Raw genomic sequence first — 17,162 nt, 5'->3', positions numbered from 1 at the left:
TTCGGCATTTACCGAACAGTCAATAAGGCGACAGGACCCAGAACGAAGATTTCTGTCTTCTGGATTGTTGCGCTGTGTAGTCTTGTCTATGTTTACCAACGTTTCAGAGGTCATACTGCCTCCGTCATAAGGGCGATGAAGATTCCTGTCTTCTGGGTTGTTGCGCTGTGTAGTCTGGTCTATGTTTACCAACGTTTCAGAGGTCATACTGCCTCCGTCATCAGGGCGATGAATCAGCCAATTGAGTGGAGAGTCATTCATCGCCCTAATGACGGAGGCAGTATGACCTCTGAAACGTTGGTAAACATCGACCAGACTACACAGCGCAACAACCCAGAAGACAGAAATCTTCATACTCACCGCTGTGAAAATCTCAGATCACACACAGAACCCAGAACGTCGTTATCGTCACCTGAAGACGAGCCTAAATGCACTTTTTCGATAATGAACGATGTCCCCAGCCATGAATACGACCCACGTTTCGTTGCATCAGGCTTGTTCCTCTTACTTCCCCTTCTTCATTTTTTTTTAATCTTCATTTTCTGTTGGCCTTTCCGTCGCCAGACCTCTTATCTGTGTCTTCCCCCCACACACACACACTCCCCTCCCTTTGCCCTCATTTCCCCTTTACGTTCACAACGAAAGAAGGAAAAAAGGAACTTGATGGGAAGTTTTGAGAAAAACTTCTTTATATGAGTTTCTGCTTCTTTCTTTCGTTCTTCTCCTCCTCCGGTGCCCCATTCTTTCCGTTTTATTTTTGCCGTAGAAATCATTCGGTGTATTTTTAATCTCGGGAATTGAGGATGGAGGGTGAACGAAGGGAAGTGAGAGAGGATGGAAGGAGCAGACCGAAAATACATCTATCAGACTTGTACCAGGGTTCGGCTGTATACCAAGATACAGCCACAGTCAAAACATGATGGAATGTCGTGTTTAAATGGCTCATATTATGAATGATTGACGTTTAAATTCTTGCAAATGAAATACTCTACGTCACATAGATTTTACACTTTGTACGTTCTTTAATAGAAGTCCAGACTGTGTGACATTGATTTTCTAAACGTGGTAATAACGCGGCAACTGTAATAAAACGGTTTCTTGAATTTACTGATAATAATACTGTTTTCTTGGCTTTACATTGAATTAAAAATTTGAGTGGAATTAAACTTAAAACATCGCTTCTCTTCGCACGCCAAACCGTTAGTTATCCTCGCTTTGATTACATCTTAAATTGTCTACGTGTAAAAATACACCTTCTAAGAAATATAAAAGCTCTGAATTGATGAAATTCTATCTGGCAGTCAGCCGTGTTAAATGGTAAAAGTTCGCCGACGTCTCGGGCACTGTCTCTTTCCCCATCATCAGGACGTCTGTTGATAGAGATCTGACCCGAAACTCCCCAGCACAACTGTCCGTATCTTTCCGCTTTTGACCTCTTCACTCTGGAATTTGTACGCTCATCTGTAAACGTTAATGGTCATTAATTCTGCCACATTATTCGTCCTCGGTTTTCTGTCCTGTGCTGATTGCAGCAGGGAATCGCCCCTCATGAAGTGTTATGCATTCCAAAAACTCAAACACAGGTCTTTGTGTTAAAAGAGTGGCAAAGACAAACAGACCGAGATGCAGCTGAATTCACTGAAGTCTTCAGGGCAATCAGCCGCGTCAGGTAACCATATTAAACTGACGTTTCGACAGTCGTCTCCAGGGCTTCGCAGACATATTAAATCATTGTTGATGAGGACCGAGACGGCTCTCAAAACGTCGATTCGATGCGGCCACCGGACGCAGCTGATTGCCCGTCAAGACCTCATTGAAAACAAATTATTTTTGAATAAAAATAATTTATATATGCCTACTTGCGAGTTTATAATGCGCATAAATATCTTACGATCCGGACTAAACGGACTGAACACATGTCAAACAAGTTGCAGCGCTTTTAAGGGGTAAAACACGAACAGTTTTGAGCTGAGAAAAATTTGAGTTTCTGAAACAGTATTCCAGTGTAAAACACTAAAAAAATAGGTATTTGACAAAACACAGTTTATTTTAAGAAAATGCCGGGCCAAGAACGGGACACGATGGGCAATATTTTTCTTTTGGCTTTCAGTAATAATAAGACTGACGTAATTTATAAGGGATTTTATTACTTGACTGTAATTTATTTTAATAAAATGCTGGGTGAAGAGCGGGTGGTTTTGCTAGTAGTTTTATAACTATTATGAGATTATGAGTTTTCGCGGAATGGTAGCTACTTATTTATTGTATACGTCATCTCTCCCTAATCTCTTCATGGTTTGCTGTGATGCTTAATGATGAAGTGTTGTATATCCGACCAATTGCCGGTAGACACACAAGAAGTTTTCTTTCGTATCTTCATCCCTTACCCATGAAATTTTCAGTGAAAAATCTCAACCGCGCTACGTACTGTGTTATTTCAGCGTTTTAATCATGTTATAAACACTGCCTGGTCGTAGCAGGTTTGTAAAATAGTGTTCAGTCATGCATCATTATTACTAAGAAGGTTTAGGTCTCAGATTGAAGGCAACAATCATGGCCTACTTCGATGTAGAGTTAAGTGATTCACATTTGTGATCCAGAGTTTCATTACACGAGCTTAGGAATGCGAATCTGCGAAAGAACTCAACTTTATCGTCATTGGTCATCTGTGTGGTAATTCCTTGTGCGCTTGTATGTAGACACCGACGTTTCGGGGGGAACATAATTTATGTTACCTGTTTCTCTGAAACGTTGATATCTGCACGGCGTTACAACTGAGGAGAATTCGACGTTGATTTCAATTCGACAAAGCGGGGGCATTCTGACTTTCAGAGACGCACGTCTTGAACCCAACGCGAGTCAATAACGGTTTATGTTTGTGACCTGTGCATCAATACAGAGATACACAATCATATTTTTGTGGTTTTAAAGGTTTAGTGATGGCATAAGAGAATTTTCTTTTATGTGATCTATTATTTGGATGGTAAATAATATATTATGTTTATAAGGTTGGCTCTGATCTCGTAAGGGTGTCTAATGCTAGTTGGTTAATATGTAGAGCATATGCTGTTAAGGGATTTTGGGCTTTATGGGATAATATTATAACCGTTGTCATGGTAATACTGTTGAGGGAGGCCTGTACTACAACGCATCACAGTTATTATAATAAACTCGAAAGATCATGTTTGAGATTGCGATACACACAATCGTATTATATTACTTAATTAAGCAAAGATAAGGAAGGATATATTTTGTTTCGCAGCATTACGTAGTTTTAATTTTGGTATTCTTCATTGTGGAAATAATGCACTAAAACAAGACTTGTCTGTCATTCGTTTACTTCTGTAGAACCAGCAAAACATGTTTACGCTTTAACGCTCACAGCTTTCGTAATTAAGCAGAAAATAAGTAATTGTTTTAATTTTTATATGCTGCTTTGTTGCACTTTTCAACGAAATGTGTTTTAAGCACCACTTTAGATTTTACCGTCAATTCTTTACGAGTAGTTTTCCGGTTTTAAAATATTGACGGCGATGAGAGCCAATCTTATTCTTTTCACGTTCATACGGGTGGTACTACTCTAAGTCTGCAGGAAGACATGAGTGCCGTATAAACGCTAATGTGGAAATTTCTTTAAGACTGGCGTGTTTTACGACACTGTTATGTCACATTTAAATTTTCAAGATGGACGGGGTTTGTTGGATGTACCACAATTCTAAGATTCGTCTTCAACTCTTTCCATTTGATGTCGATGTTGTGGGTTGTGATGCCATGTGGACTCGCAGGTTTGATATCGTTTCATAGAAGCACGCTGTCTTCTTCAAGGCTAATGCGTAGTTTATTTTAGTGGTACAGTTCACTAACATGCATATAATTTTGAAAAAAAGAAAGAAAAAGCAGACCTTAAAACAGGGCAATTTTTGACAAATTTAGTATGGGAAATGCTGAAAACCGTTGTAGGGTGACTCCCTACTTTTTCCCATTATCCAAAAAGGATTGTTGTGTTTTTGTGATCGGGGCGGAGGGGTTTGAAGCACAGGTTTTGGGTGGGAGTGTACGGAGACGTGGAGTATGGTTGTAAGGCTCGCCAGCCAGCTGAGGAGAAGGCGGGCAACGAAATGGAGTTAATATATCACAAGTCCGTAACGTTGGTCCTGACAGTCTGAATGGGTCTGGGGAGCGCAGGCCTTCCTTCGCTCGCCTAGTCTCTTCTTTCAGTATAAGCACAGAGCTCGAGGCCGGATTCCAATGTCTCTCCTCAGAGGCCTATACCCTGTCCCTTTTTTCTCTCACAGTTTTTGTTTCTAAAGACGGTTTTCCAATTCCTAACCCACTAACACACCTCCAGCTCCCGCCGGGTTTTTCCATCTCCCGAGCACAGACTTAGTCTGTGTCGATGTTGGTCTTCTGGGTTGTAATGCAGTAGCTCTGAAGTTGGAAGCTGTATATACAGCCGAAACATTGGTACCGACCTACAAGTCCCACACTGCTAACACGGATGAAGTTGCAGTCTTTGGCCGAATCGTGTTCCTAAGCTCATGTAATTAAACTCGGGATTGGAAATGTAAATTTATTGTGAATCACTTGGCTCTACATCGAAATACGCTGTGACTGCTGACTGCATTTTATATTTATTATTGGCTCATATATAGCCCAGTATTCACAGGTAGAAACTGCTTTTAATTTTGGGGATCAAATAATTAATGTCTTAAACCGAATTTGATGTTTGTTTGCTCTTGATGGACATTTGCTGCGATCTGAAGCATAAAATATCTCAGTAATGATGTTAGGTGGCAGAATATTTCATTTTGCATGTCTTGCTACTATCAGGCAGTTTTTAGCAGTAATTGTAATATTGGTCATTAAAAGTGATTTGTAAATTTGTAAAAGTAATCTACGAAAGAGTCTAGTGCAGAGCTTCGTAAAAAATTGCCACTGTTGCATGACAATAATCTCTCAGCAGGCAGGGGTCATTTGCCCCATTCTCATTCCACCGACATTATTCCATTTATTTGACTAGTTTAGTTAGCATAATTCGCCTGACAGCATGTTCCCATAATCTTATATTTTTTGTGACTCGTGTAAATTTGTTTAAAAATGTGACGTTCTGTTCTTTTTTTCACTTCTAATTTTCGTAACACATTTTATTGTATTTCATTTGAGCAGGGGCATCACCATACAGCATGGGTCCTGCTTCCCAGGGGACACCCACCCCAATGATGTCACCTGCACCCCCAGGGGGCCCTCAAGACAGTATGGGGTATAACATGAATATGAATGGGGGTGACTACAATTCCTCAATGTCAGGTTCACAGGTAAGACATTACAACTTCAGTGTTGTCGATCATTTGTTTGATTTTTTCCTGAATTAATACGAAAAAAAAGTCTTGTAGTCGCGTTATAGACGTTTGGGTTGCGCGTTGCTACTTTGCTATCTGGAGTAGCTGAATTTGAAATCGAAATGCAGAGCAGGGACTGTGTGTCAGCTTAATTGCTAGGATGTAACGCTGTGTTTTGTGTGTGTTTGCAGCCCCCGTACACAGACAGCAGTATGGGATATGACCCGATGCACCAGGTGAGCGACTACTCTGACTGATCAGTAGGTTTAGTTACGCTTCTATAAACCTAACAGCACCCGGGCATTAAGGCTGTCCACTGCTAACTCAGTATAAAACAAATTTTCCTGAAATGCGTACTGTTAGTATAGGAAATATTTGTGTGAAAGTAATGGATGATGGTGGCATTTCTGTGGTGGAATTCTGATAATGTGTTAGTGACAAATTCTGAGAAGAATTTAACTGCAGTAATTTTTTTCCTGCAGATTGTCGCAGAATAACAGGTCTTATTAATTAAATTTTCAGATTTGAAGATAAAATGTTAGTAAAAAATACGTTAGTATCTGAAGATGTTGGCTTGGCCACATGCGTCACGTGTGGTCTTTTCATTTTGTCCTTTTTGTTAAATCAAAATATATTTATGAAAGTACAGTAGGGCCCCGCTTTTCGGCGATCCGCTAATACGGCGTTTTTCAATTACGTTCAGGAGGGCCCCGCTTTTAATGCCCCACGCGCTCAACAGCTGAGTTGGAGAAGTACGTCCGGCGCCATTTTCTCGTTTTCTTAGGCCTAGCGCTATTGTTCACTTACTATATGATAGTGTAAACATCGTATTAGGCTTTGATATGCATTTGCAAGTGAAAAAATGCAAAGATCCGCTTTTCGGCGATTTTCGCTGTTCGGCGGTGGTCTGGTTCCTAACCCGCCGTATATGCAGTGCCATACTCTATACACGCAAAGAAATACAAAAATTAAAGTTTCTTGAAATATCAGTGCACAGCCTTAACCATGACTTAACTGGACTTGTTCATTAGAGTTAGCAAATTGATATGGTAAGGTAATCGACTTTTCTGTTAAGTATAGCTTATACGTGAAAAAAGTTTAATTGTGAGGAATTCGTGGAATGAGAATTAACGCTTCTCAGCAAGTGATGATCTGATGAACAAGTTCTCTGGAATGTTACCCGAGTGGCATGCTGTCGGTCTGCTTCTACTAAAGCATTAAACTTGGCATGTTGACATTATGTTCTTACTTTATAATACTTCTTAAGTTCTGTGTGCGTATTGTAATTAATGAATGTACTGTTAGGCCAGTGCCACGAACTTGTTTCTTTCCTTAAATTGCCTCTGGTGGTCAATTCACTTGTCTCCAATTCAGTTAGTGATTTTGTTCATTTCTAGTGTTAGTAGGTCGTGAACCACGTTTCTAAAATGGTTTCCTTAAATGTTAACTGGGAGATGATTTGTCATAAGACGATGAAAGCGTCATCTGTGTTTCCATTCTACTTGCCTATGAATAAATATTGATTCGTAATCAAAATTGGTATCGCAAATACAGCAACAAATGTTCTTATGTCTGGTTGGGTGGTGACTAATCATGTAGATTATCCACAAGAACGAATTACGTATTATTTTGTTTCATTAATTGATACAGCTGCAAGATGATTATAGTCGGGCCTATTTCTGGAAGTCTGTTGTGCATTGATAAATTCATAGACTGGAAACGTTCTGATAATTGGGAGCTAGGGAATCTTTACCTGCAATCTGAGCATTATAAAGTGCGTGGACTTCTCTTATACCAACGGAGCCATCACGTAGATGTTTCGAAGAGCCACTTAAGCAGTAAACTGTCCACTTTGTATTTTAGACTGAAATTTCCCACTTCTTCCTTTCACATGCAATTTAAAGGACTCCGAAGAATGAAAGTTACTTCTGCAGATAAATCCTTCAAATAAACATGTTTATGCATATTATAGTACATGATTGTATGCAAAACTCACATCTGCCTTTCATTATTTTTATTATAAGGAATCTATAGGCTAGAACACATCCTGAAGACTCACGCATAATTCACAGAAGAGGAAATCATATAAGATTGTTTTATTACTGAAATCCAAGTTCCAGGGCTTGAACTTTGGGCTGCATTTCTAGGAGCGTAATTTTATAAAAGTTTATCACTGAATTACATAATGGACACGGAGGTTGGAGGAGGAACACCTGCTATAGGTTATAAATTGTTTATTCTAAGGAATAGCGTTGCTCTGCGCTCTGCAATGTTATGTTGGTGATATCAAATGTAGAAATCAGGGCTGTGGAGTCGGAGTCCGTAAAAATGTACCGACTCCAAACTCGATATAAAATCTTAAGAACAATTTCAATACCGTGTGAGCCATCGGCTGCCCCACGCTTAGGGAGACTCAATGACGCGTTGAGTCACGTGGTGTGGGAATAATGCTTTGTAACTTTGGCTCTGGTACCTTAAGAATACAAACTGTCTTCAAATCAACGGATTTCTGTAATAACCATTAGACGTATATTTAAATATAGGTTATAATTCTAAAAGTAGGCTTATGATTCACGTGGTGGTGATGAAATCTCTTATGGTGTCATTTACCATTTTAGTAGGTTTACCATTATTGATACATATTGAGCTTTCATGAAGGAGTCGGAGATTTTAGTATCGAATCCACAGCCCTTGTAGAAATGAGACATAAATCTCGAAGCATGATGGCTATACTAAAGAAAGTATTGATACTTGTAAAGCCAAGGCTGACTGCATAGATAACCTTAGTTGTAAAGTAGAAATGCATGGGCAAGCTGTATCTATTATCTATAATCGGGTGACTGTGTATCTTTCTTTGCTGAACATATTGACATAATTTTACTGTTCAACATAAAAGTAATATTTATATTTCTCAGATAATTATAATTCTACGACAGGTTATACCGGGTCTACAATTTACGTCTTGCGGGGCGCGCCCGCACCGCGCGGTCGGCTGGCGATCTGTTGACGTGGGCGGGACTAGTCCGTGTTCTTCCCATGAGTCACAGGCGAATCAGTTTCATTGCGTCTTGTAGCGGATTGACGTTGATAATATGGTGTATAGTATTAAGCAACGTGTGTTCTTAGTCGAAACATATGCCAAATATTCATCCTACGGAAGATGCCGCCGTAAATTTCGCAGATATTTTCCCGGTGTAAATGTTCCTAGCAGGCCCATGATAGAGAGCTTAGTAAAAAAGTGTCGTAGTACGGGATCAGTTTTGGATAAAAAGAAGAACAGGAAACGACAATTCATTTCGGCAATATCCCAGAAGAGCTTCGTCGAGTATTTAGAAATATGTTAACGAGATGTGAAGCTTGCCTGCAAGCACAAGGAAGTCACTTTGAACATCTTTTGTGATTTAAGGTAAGAACAATTAATGTAATAAAATGTACCAGTGACGAGAAACACTCGCAGCTCCCTGTTACTAGCGGCACTGAAAATGATTCGCTTGTGACTCACGGGAAGAACACGCACCAGTCCTGCCGACGTCAACAGATCGCCGGCCGACCACGCTACGCAAGCCACGCCCCGAAAGACACAAATTGTAGACCCGGTATTACATGAGTTAACTTAACGTAATTTGTCTAGTAACTTATTATTAGCCATTTTATGCATTTGTGTATTACATGCATATATAAGTATTTTCTTTATTTTTTAAATATTTCATATGTGTAGTTCAGTAGTCGTATGATGGGGCTTTGCCCCTTTTATGCTGATTGAAATTATAAGCAGAAATAAAATTAGACATTGCGTATGACATCACTTAAGATGAACGTGATAAGTATAAATAAAGTTCAGAATGTTATAGGTTTAGCAGTGAATGATACGTGGATGCATGCCAGAGGGTTTCAAGTTCACGGTTTCGTAAGAAATTACAGTGCTGACTCATTTCCACTAGCAGTTGTAACGTACGCCCCGGGGAAACTACCTGAAACCATTGGCTCTTTTTCTGCAAGTCTTTCTCCTTGGAGGGAGTTGGATTCCCTTGGGGACAACATTGCCTGTGTTTTTAATGAGGCACCTAAAATGCATAGCGAACGTGTGAGGCGTGCTTCAGTATACTGCGAGGCAACAGAGCTTAATATCAAGGATTACCATTGGATTACCGTTCACGATTACCCACCCCTCGTGAACATCGATGGAGAATACATTCACTCCACTTCCCTTAACACGAGGTCGACCCTTGAATTGTAACAGTACGAAGTATTTTACACATGGCCACAGATTCGTCGAATGTTCTCCATAAGAGAGTACAGTATTTCGTTGGTTTTTATTCACCGTTGCTAAATTCTTTATTGTGAGCGATTCCAGCATCTTAGGAAGCATGATATTTTGGAAAATAATACAGTTCGGTCAAAGAGGGCCATACGGGGGGGGGGGGGTAGAAGAGGAATACTCAGCCTGCGGCCCACGGTACATCTTTATGTGTCCCTTTAACCTGTCCGTAAATAAGTTTTAGCTAAGGTCGTTTCTAGGGTACGTGATACGAATTAACATTTCAAAAATTGAACCAAATGCTAATTCTCTTGCGGAGCAAAGGCAGAACCTAGTTTCACTTTATTAATGTGATTATAAGTTGTTTTGTGTTGGTTGCGGTAGAAAAATTTGAATGGTGCGATCCTTCTAGTACACGTTGTATCTTTTAATGTGCGCCGTCTGCGTGAAAGGTTGAACACCCCTGATATGGACAGAATGTAAGAATTGTACATGTCCTGCCCCCCCCCCCCCACAGCTCTCCTGCCCAAAACCCGTGTTTTTAATTTTTAAGTGTTTTTTGTTTTATAGGCTACTTCAGTTGTAACGTTACTTTAGTCATTAGAACAATATCTCGTCCGAATTGAATCCTTTACCAAATAAAAATAAATTTGGAAGATACACTTCACTTACGAAGCTCATTGAGATCCCAAACTGTTGTGACAGATGTCGAACACTGCTTCTTGAACTTGTTGTTCGACCGTTGACTGACAGCTTCAGGACGACGAACGAGCGACGAAGGCTACCTGTCGTACGCTAATCACTTCAGATTAATTTTACCAAACAGTACGTCTCTGGACGGTACTACATGAACATTAATGTAATTACGATATTTCATTCGCACAAAACAAGCTCCCAAGAAAGTAAAATGTTTTCACTATAAGAAGTTTAACGATACTTTATACGACGCCATTTTAAACAGATGTGCTGTTAACTGTTAAAATCAGAATTCCCTAAGTTTTGGTCATGTTTTAGGTTACCGATAAATAAATGGCATCACTACCAAAGTACGAGATCGTTGCGTTTATGTCTCATGATGTAGGTCTGTATTCAAGTATGAATCTGAGGATCCATTGCATATTCCTCGTTTAGTGATTCGATAAAATGTTTTGTCACTCAGACGGGCACAGTGATTTAAATACGCGTATTGATCGACTTAACTGGAACTTTCGTTTTGAAAATGAAATCATGAGTCACGAGAATTAATTTTGAATGAACGAGGAATGTAATTTCACGTTTATTTAAAAGTTTTTCGACATGCGTTTCTGTTAGCCAAATAATATAAGATGTCACTTTTGGTGCCATGAATCTGATTAAAATATTATTACATTGGGGAATTTCTGTTTGTGAGACTCATGCCCTTTTGAAATATCATGTTCATATCTATTTCAATATTCTTTGAAATTTTAGTTTAAATCGGTAAAAGAATTACTTGCGCTTTACAGATGCTGTTCGTACATATACGAGTAGATTTTAAATCGTTGTCTTGTGTTTCGTTTTACATCCGTTGGTCCGGTCGGATATGTTATCGTCGCCCTACCACAAATGGAGATCACCTTTCTCCGAACTGGATTTGAAGTCACGATGCCAGCGAGATGTAATGCAGAAAGTATGAAAAATTCACAGCAAGTCCACAGTAGCCAGTACCTTGGGTTAGTAGTATCGATACCGTAAAGTCGATTCCGTCCGGTCGGTCTCCAGACCCCTCCACCCCGGTCACAGTAGCCACCATTTCATGCGCCGTCTTCTCCAGAAATCTAAACTGAAGCTTACGCTGTTAAAACAGTCCATAACTTTACCACATTACAGTGTTATTTATATGGGAATAAAATGCACGTGTCTCTCCCGAATTCTGTATTGAAATTAATAGAAGTAAGAAAATAAACCGTTCTCTGACATAAATCATTTTGTGTTCGTTTGACGACTTCGTATCGACTAATGCGTTTTATAGCTTCTGATATGAAATGGTAGGGTTATGAAAGGATGATTAATTGATACTTCGATTATATATCGAATCTGTCTATGTTATCCTTGGTTGTTGAGTTAGAGAATTTGTCAGTCACTTAGTGAGTCTCTCATTTAATCAGGTAGAATTCTCTTGCTTTAGTTTGGGGATTTAGTGGTTTGTGCCGGAATTTGAAGCAGGGCTATCCAAACCCAGGTCTGTCCCTGTTGCAAGCAAATGGACGGAAGTTACAGTAGCTCTTGAACTGAGCACCGTTGGACCACCTCCTCACCCTGGCAAGGATCCTCTGGGGGACTGTAAATATGATACAGCGCTGGTTTGCGAGATCCTGGCCAATGCAGTGGCAGTCAGTCCACTTTCTCTTTCTATGCCTCTGCGTTTTATATCTCTCTTTTCTCCTTTCCTTGCTTACTTTATTCTAGCTTCATTCCCCCCTCCTAGTCTAACTCTGTTTCCAATCGTTTTTCTGCTTTCGTGTTCCTTTCTTCAGGGAATTGGGACTTTTTCTGCTGAAGCCTTTGCAAATGCATTCTCAGGCATCTTATACATATTCTTTTCTCTGTCCATATTAACTCTTTCAGCACCGACAACGTAAATTTACAAAGAGAGAATATGAAGATGGCTGTCTTCCGGGTGGTTGCGTTCTGTAGTCTGGTAGAAGTGTGCAGACGTTTTCAGATGCGCTTGCTGTCTCTGAAACGTCCGCATATTTCTACGAGACTACACAGCGCGAAAATCCAGATGACTTCCATCTTCATTGCTAGTTTATGTTCGTTTTAGTTTGGTTCATATCTTTAGTCATGCTACATAATTTGCAGGTGTGTAAATAAGAACAATGTAAGAGCAGTTCCGTGTTCTAATGTTGATCCTCTGGCGCAGTGCAGTAGTGGACAGGGGAACGCATGTTGATGGCATGATCATTGGAAAATACGAGCAAACCACGGAGAGAAAGCTTCTGTTTACGATGAAGTTTGAGGAATCAAGAAAGCGAGTTTCAGAAGAACAAAGCAAACGTTGATTTTCCAGGTTGCTGGGCACATGAGCTGGGTTCCATCGAAGATATAACATGCCAAAATGAAGTGCATAAAAGTGTTAAAGGAGCTGGCTATTGCGCTCATTTCCGTCTATACCAACATTTTTGCAGGGAACGAGCAGTGCGTACTTTTGGAATACGTGCCGCGTACTCCCATCCACAAGGTTGTCTAAGAGTATGCATTTAACTACCATTAACATTGTTTATTTTATTTTTATGCGAATTTTACTTTGTTTTCGTGAAATGCTAATAATGCGTACTGGTACCCTTTCTTTCGTAACTTATTTATGTTTCTTTGCCCCTCTTATTAATTCCGTTTACGCCATTACTGCGTTTTCCTTATTTATTTTAAACATTTATTTCGATCACGCCCTCAATCCTCATATGAACTTCTCCCGACAAGCATAGAGGGGGGAGGGGTGGTAAATGAGACTGCAGTTCGTATGCCTGCTGGAGCGACCAAGTAACTCTCTTGAGGGAAAGATGCGAGTGAGCAGTTGGACCCTGAATAGCCGTCAGTGTGAAATGGAGTCATTCCAATGCGTCTCACCTGCACAGAAGCAGATCCCATCTTACGACCCAGAGGTTTCGAACAGCCTGGGAATGCTTTATCGAGAGGTCAGGTTTTTAAGACCGGGCCGCCAAAACCTTGCGTAAAGGAAAGAAGAAAGGTTGGAGCAAATGTAATGGACTGGAGAAATTTATCGAGTCTTTTTGTCTGTCTGTGTGTCCGTTGACTTTTATGAAGCCGAATGTCGTCTGTAGGAGCCTCACGGTAGTTTGATGAGTCAAAAGTCTAAGATGTCGTTTTCATGCTCATTGTTGTGGGAAACATAAAAAGGAAACAAATAAAACCAGGGATTTTCAGTGGTGGTCAGTTTTATATACGTGTGTGTTTTGACTTTTATGGTGTGCTCACCTTGTTTCATCTCCTTTGACTGATTTTCCTGTGTGTCTTATTCTTCTTATTTATATAACACTTTAATAAAACAAAATAGCATTGAATATGGGACTTCCTGGGATGTTGGCCAACGTTTCAGAGGAGCTAACTGCCTAGTATTCAGGGTGAAGAGGATAAATTACATAGCATATCCAGTTCTAACCTCAAATTTTCTTGTTGCGTGACGAAGTTTACAAACCGATTTCTCACTTTTGGTTTTGTTCAGATAGCTTAATGAGAGGCACTGTAAAACCTGCTTAAAACGTAACCTGTATTAAATGGAAACTTTTGCAGAAAAATTCTCGTGCGACATGTACGTGTTTAGAACGAAAACCAAAGACAAGGGATGAGTGTGTTGTTGCAAAGTGTATATTCAATGTATGTAGTTTTCATACTCTGTTTTGATGTAACTTTGAAGCGTAAGGAGTTTTAATTATTAGTGTCTTTTGTAGGCATCGCCGTGTTAGTGCGGCAACTTCTCTGCCACCCTTCCGTAGCGTGTAATCTAAACGGAATCTTGCAGGCGTAACATATGAAGGAATAATTGGAGTATAGGCCTACATATTTTCGGAATGGGTTATTTTTGTACGTACTGCAAGAACACATTTATTACTGGAAAGCCTACAAACAGTACCATTATGTTATTTCGTTTGGGAACCTTTGGATAACAACAAAATTTACTGGGGAAAATGAATATATATGAGTTTCATAAACGGCTGGACGTTTTAGGCCAGTTGAGCCATTATGATCTTAGTGAATAAATAAAATAAGAATGTGGTGGTGTTTATTTTCATGGATCATCTTCTTTTCGGTTATATGTGCAGTTGTATTTGGTTTCGAATCTTGATTTTTTGCAATTCGAAAAGTTCAGATATTTTTTCTTTGCTTCTGATTAATCGTTGAGACAAATGGCCAGAAATACCAATCTTTTTTTTTCTCATGTTTACTGTGGTAGTGCTCTGCTTGCGTACCGATCACAGAGTGGCTGGCCCGGATTTTATAAGATGCTTTGATCTTTCTCAGTTAACAAGTTCACTTCTCCATACGTTAAATTGCTTTCGGAGTGTGAATTTTACAAGTATTTTGGTTCTCTGATTTCGTTTTGTGCCCATGCGTGATGGGATGTTTTTACACTTTAACGTTTTTCGACGTTTAATAATATAATACTTTAAGACGTGATGCTTTTTTATATTCTCTCTCGATTTTTTTTAAAATTCGGATTATATTCAGTTAATTCTAGTAGCGGGGTCTATTTTAATCGTGCTGTGAGTGTCGGTTACTATTCTGTAGTTCCTGCTTTTATACTAAGATTACTGTACTGAATCGTATTTGTTGTGTGGAAACATAGGGACTTGAGGTTGATATACTGCAGGGTGAACCTGGTGGTTGCGTTCGCGAGGGAACCGAAACAGTTGACGATCTTGAGCTTCCGCAGGCCCCAGCCTGGATTTATTGTTTGTTGTCTTACAACTCGCATCTCTCTACCGCGTCTGAGACGATGGAACCAGAATAGCATTTGACGACCGCAAGAAGACGGATGCTATACCACGTAACGGAACTTCGCATTTAGTGATTAGCACTGCTTCGTAATCGGGAAGTCTCGTCCCTAAGACGGGCTATTCTAACAGGGACTTTTTTGTATTTTCCTCGGATCCTCAACACAAATAATGGGGCTGTAGCTTAAAGTAGAGAAAGTCGCGTAAAATAATACAATGATAAATCATTAAGCTTAATATATAGGCGATGAGACACTTGCAACTGTGTTGAGTCATATAGAAATTCGTGTTCGGTTTGCTTTGGATAGTGTGGCTTTAAGGCTTGGGTTTCCGCTGTCAGCCAATCGCCTCCTTACTGATCCATATGCATCTGCCATTGTCCCTGAAGTATGCGATAGGACCAACCAGCCAGCATCTTATCAGGACTTAGCTGTTTTTCTGGGGCGTATCCTTTGACCCTGCATTTGGTGGGATTCTGACTGAAGAAGTTAGTTCCTTTGACTTAAGTTTTCTAAGTCGATGACCTCTGTGTGTGTTAGTGTTTCGTCGGAAGAATGTAGAACCACAGTTTAAGGATAGGTGGTTTGGTAATGGGGCAAATTTGCAACAGTTGAATAAATCCAAAGTATATTTGTGATAAAAATTGAAAACTTGTCAAGTTCGTTAAATGTATATCAGAATGATTAACCCTCTAGACAAATAAGTAAATATATAATTTTACCTTTTGTCTGGTACAGCTTTGAAACTTCGTGTCTTACGTTGAAGGAGAAAAAAAGATTTGAGAGCGACTGAGTACAAGGAATTGAGGAGAATATTTGAACCTGAGAAAGTAACAAAATAATTTGAGGAAATAAATTATTTGTTTACCCCTAGTCTTTATATAGTATTGTTATGGTTATTAAATCAGTCAGTATTAGACGGTCTGGACATACAGCACGCAAATGTATACAAATTGCTAACCCGACGTCCGAGTATATAAGACGATATTACAATAAATATTTGGGAAATTGTTTGAAGAGGTAAGGACATTACAAGAGAAATCACGTGACGGCAGTGTAAATCTCAGTCGAGATAACTAGTTTTACGGATATCGAACCCCTGATCTACCGACGTATAGCGGTACCACGGATTGTTAATTCCAAAAATTGCTGCTTGATCAGAGGGAACGAACCGTTGACGTCTGCTATAAGTGGCGGCAGGTTTCATGTTATTGGGTTTGATCGATGTTAGGGGTGACAGAAATTTTCCGGGACAGTAATTTCTGGGCGGGAACAATATTTGTCATCTGTTTAGTAGTCCTCCCTCCCACGGCCCGCTCCTATCTGTTATGTGTTGTTATTGTGGCGGGAAGTTGCCCGGGAAATAAGCTTGAAAGGGGGGGGGGATTGCTACGTCATAACATTTGACAGCCACTGTACTGTTTATATAAGAAGCTCGCAGTGTAGTGAAGCTGTAAGGAGTTGGTCGCTTTGAAAACATAGGAAGGCTTGTTCCTACTCGAAAGTGTCGTATGGTAGGAATTCTCAAATCCTGTCAACGTAATAAACAATATACTGAACGTAATATGACCAATTATTTGTTCCATATTGGCTGTGTGAACTAATTCTTTATCTCGTGGGTGTAAAACTATTCTTTCGGTTTAATGGTTAGTGGTAATGATGTGTACCACTGGTTTTAATAATCAGTGTCTTTGCAGTTTGCCCAAAGGGTGTGTTTGTGTTTTCTTTGATTTTCAGCTGTTATTTTCTTTGAACGGCATTAATCAACTGGTCTTTGTAGTGGTGGATTTTTAAATATTCATTTGGCTTTAAAGGCTGAGTAAGAACGTGTTATAGAACAGTGTGCTGAGGGGAATATTTTGACGTAAGAAAGTAACCGTGGGGGGGGGGGGGGGGGGGTTAGGAAAAATAACATAATGAGGAGCTTTAAAATTTGTATTTTTACCAAAATGTATCAGGGTGATCAAGTTAAGGACGATGTCCTTTCATGTGGGATTTGAGAAAATGCATTCAGAATGTCAGTGGAGAAAATCTGAAGGGAAGAAACTATTTGAGAGACCTGGGCGTAGAAGAAAGGGCAATGTTAAAAACG

At 39.8% G+C, this 17,162-nt stretch overlaps 1 protein-coding gene across 12 annotated transcripts in view; it reads left to right on the top strand.

The window, feature by feature from the left end:
- exd (PBX homeobox extradenticle) overlaps positions 1-17,162 on the top strand; it is a 378,101-nt gene that overhangs the window by 329,455 nt on the left and 31,484 nt on the right. For all 12 annotated transcript variants that reach the window (XR_015535862.1, XM_087351479.1, XM_087351471.1 and 9 more), the window contains 2 exons: positions 5,167-5,315; positions 5,531-5,575. Coding sequence is in view for 11 of the 12 variants with exons in the window: in XM_087351479.1 (XP_087207605.1) it covers positions 5,167-5,315; positions 5,531-5,575 (194 nt within the window). In the remaining variant the exon portion in view is untranslated. The remainder of the gene's footprint in view (positions 1-5,166; positions 5,316-5,530; positions 5,576-17,162) is intronic.

Source organism: Zootermopsis nevadensis, unplaced genomic scaffold, assembly GCF_977971745.1.
Source record: "Zootermopsis nevadensis isolate Lab colony 2312 unplaced genomic scaffold, Znev_1.0 Znev_ptg000002l, whole genome shotgun sequence".
NCBI lineage: Eukaryota > Metazoa > Arthropoda > Insecta > Blattodea > Termopsidae > Zootermopsis > Zootermopsis nevadensis.
This window is presented reverse-complemented; position numbering and strand designations above follow the sequence as displayed.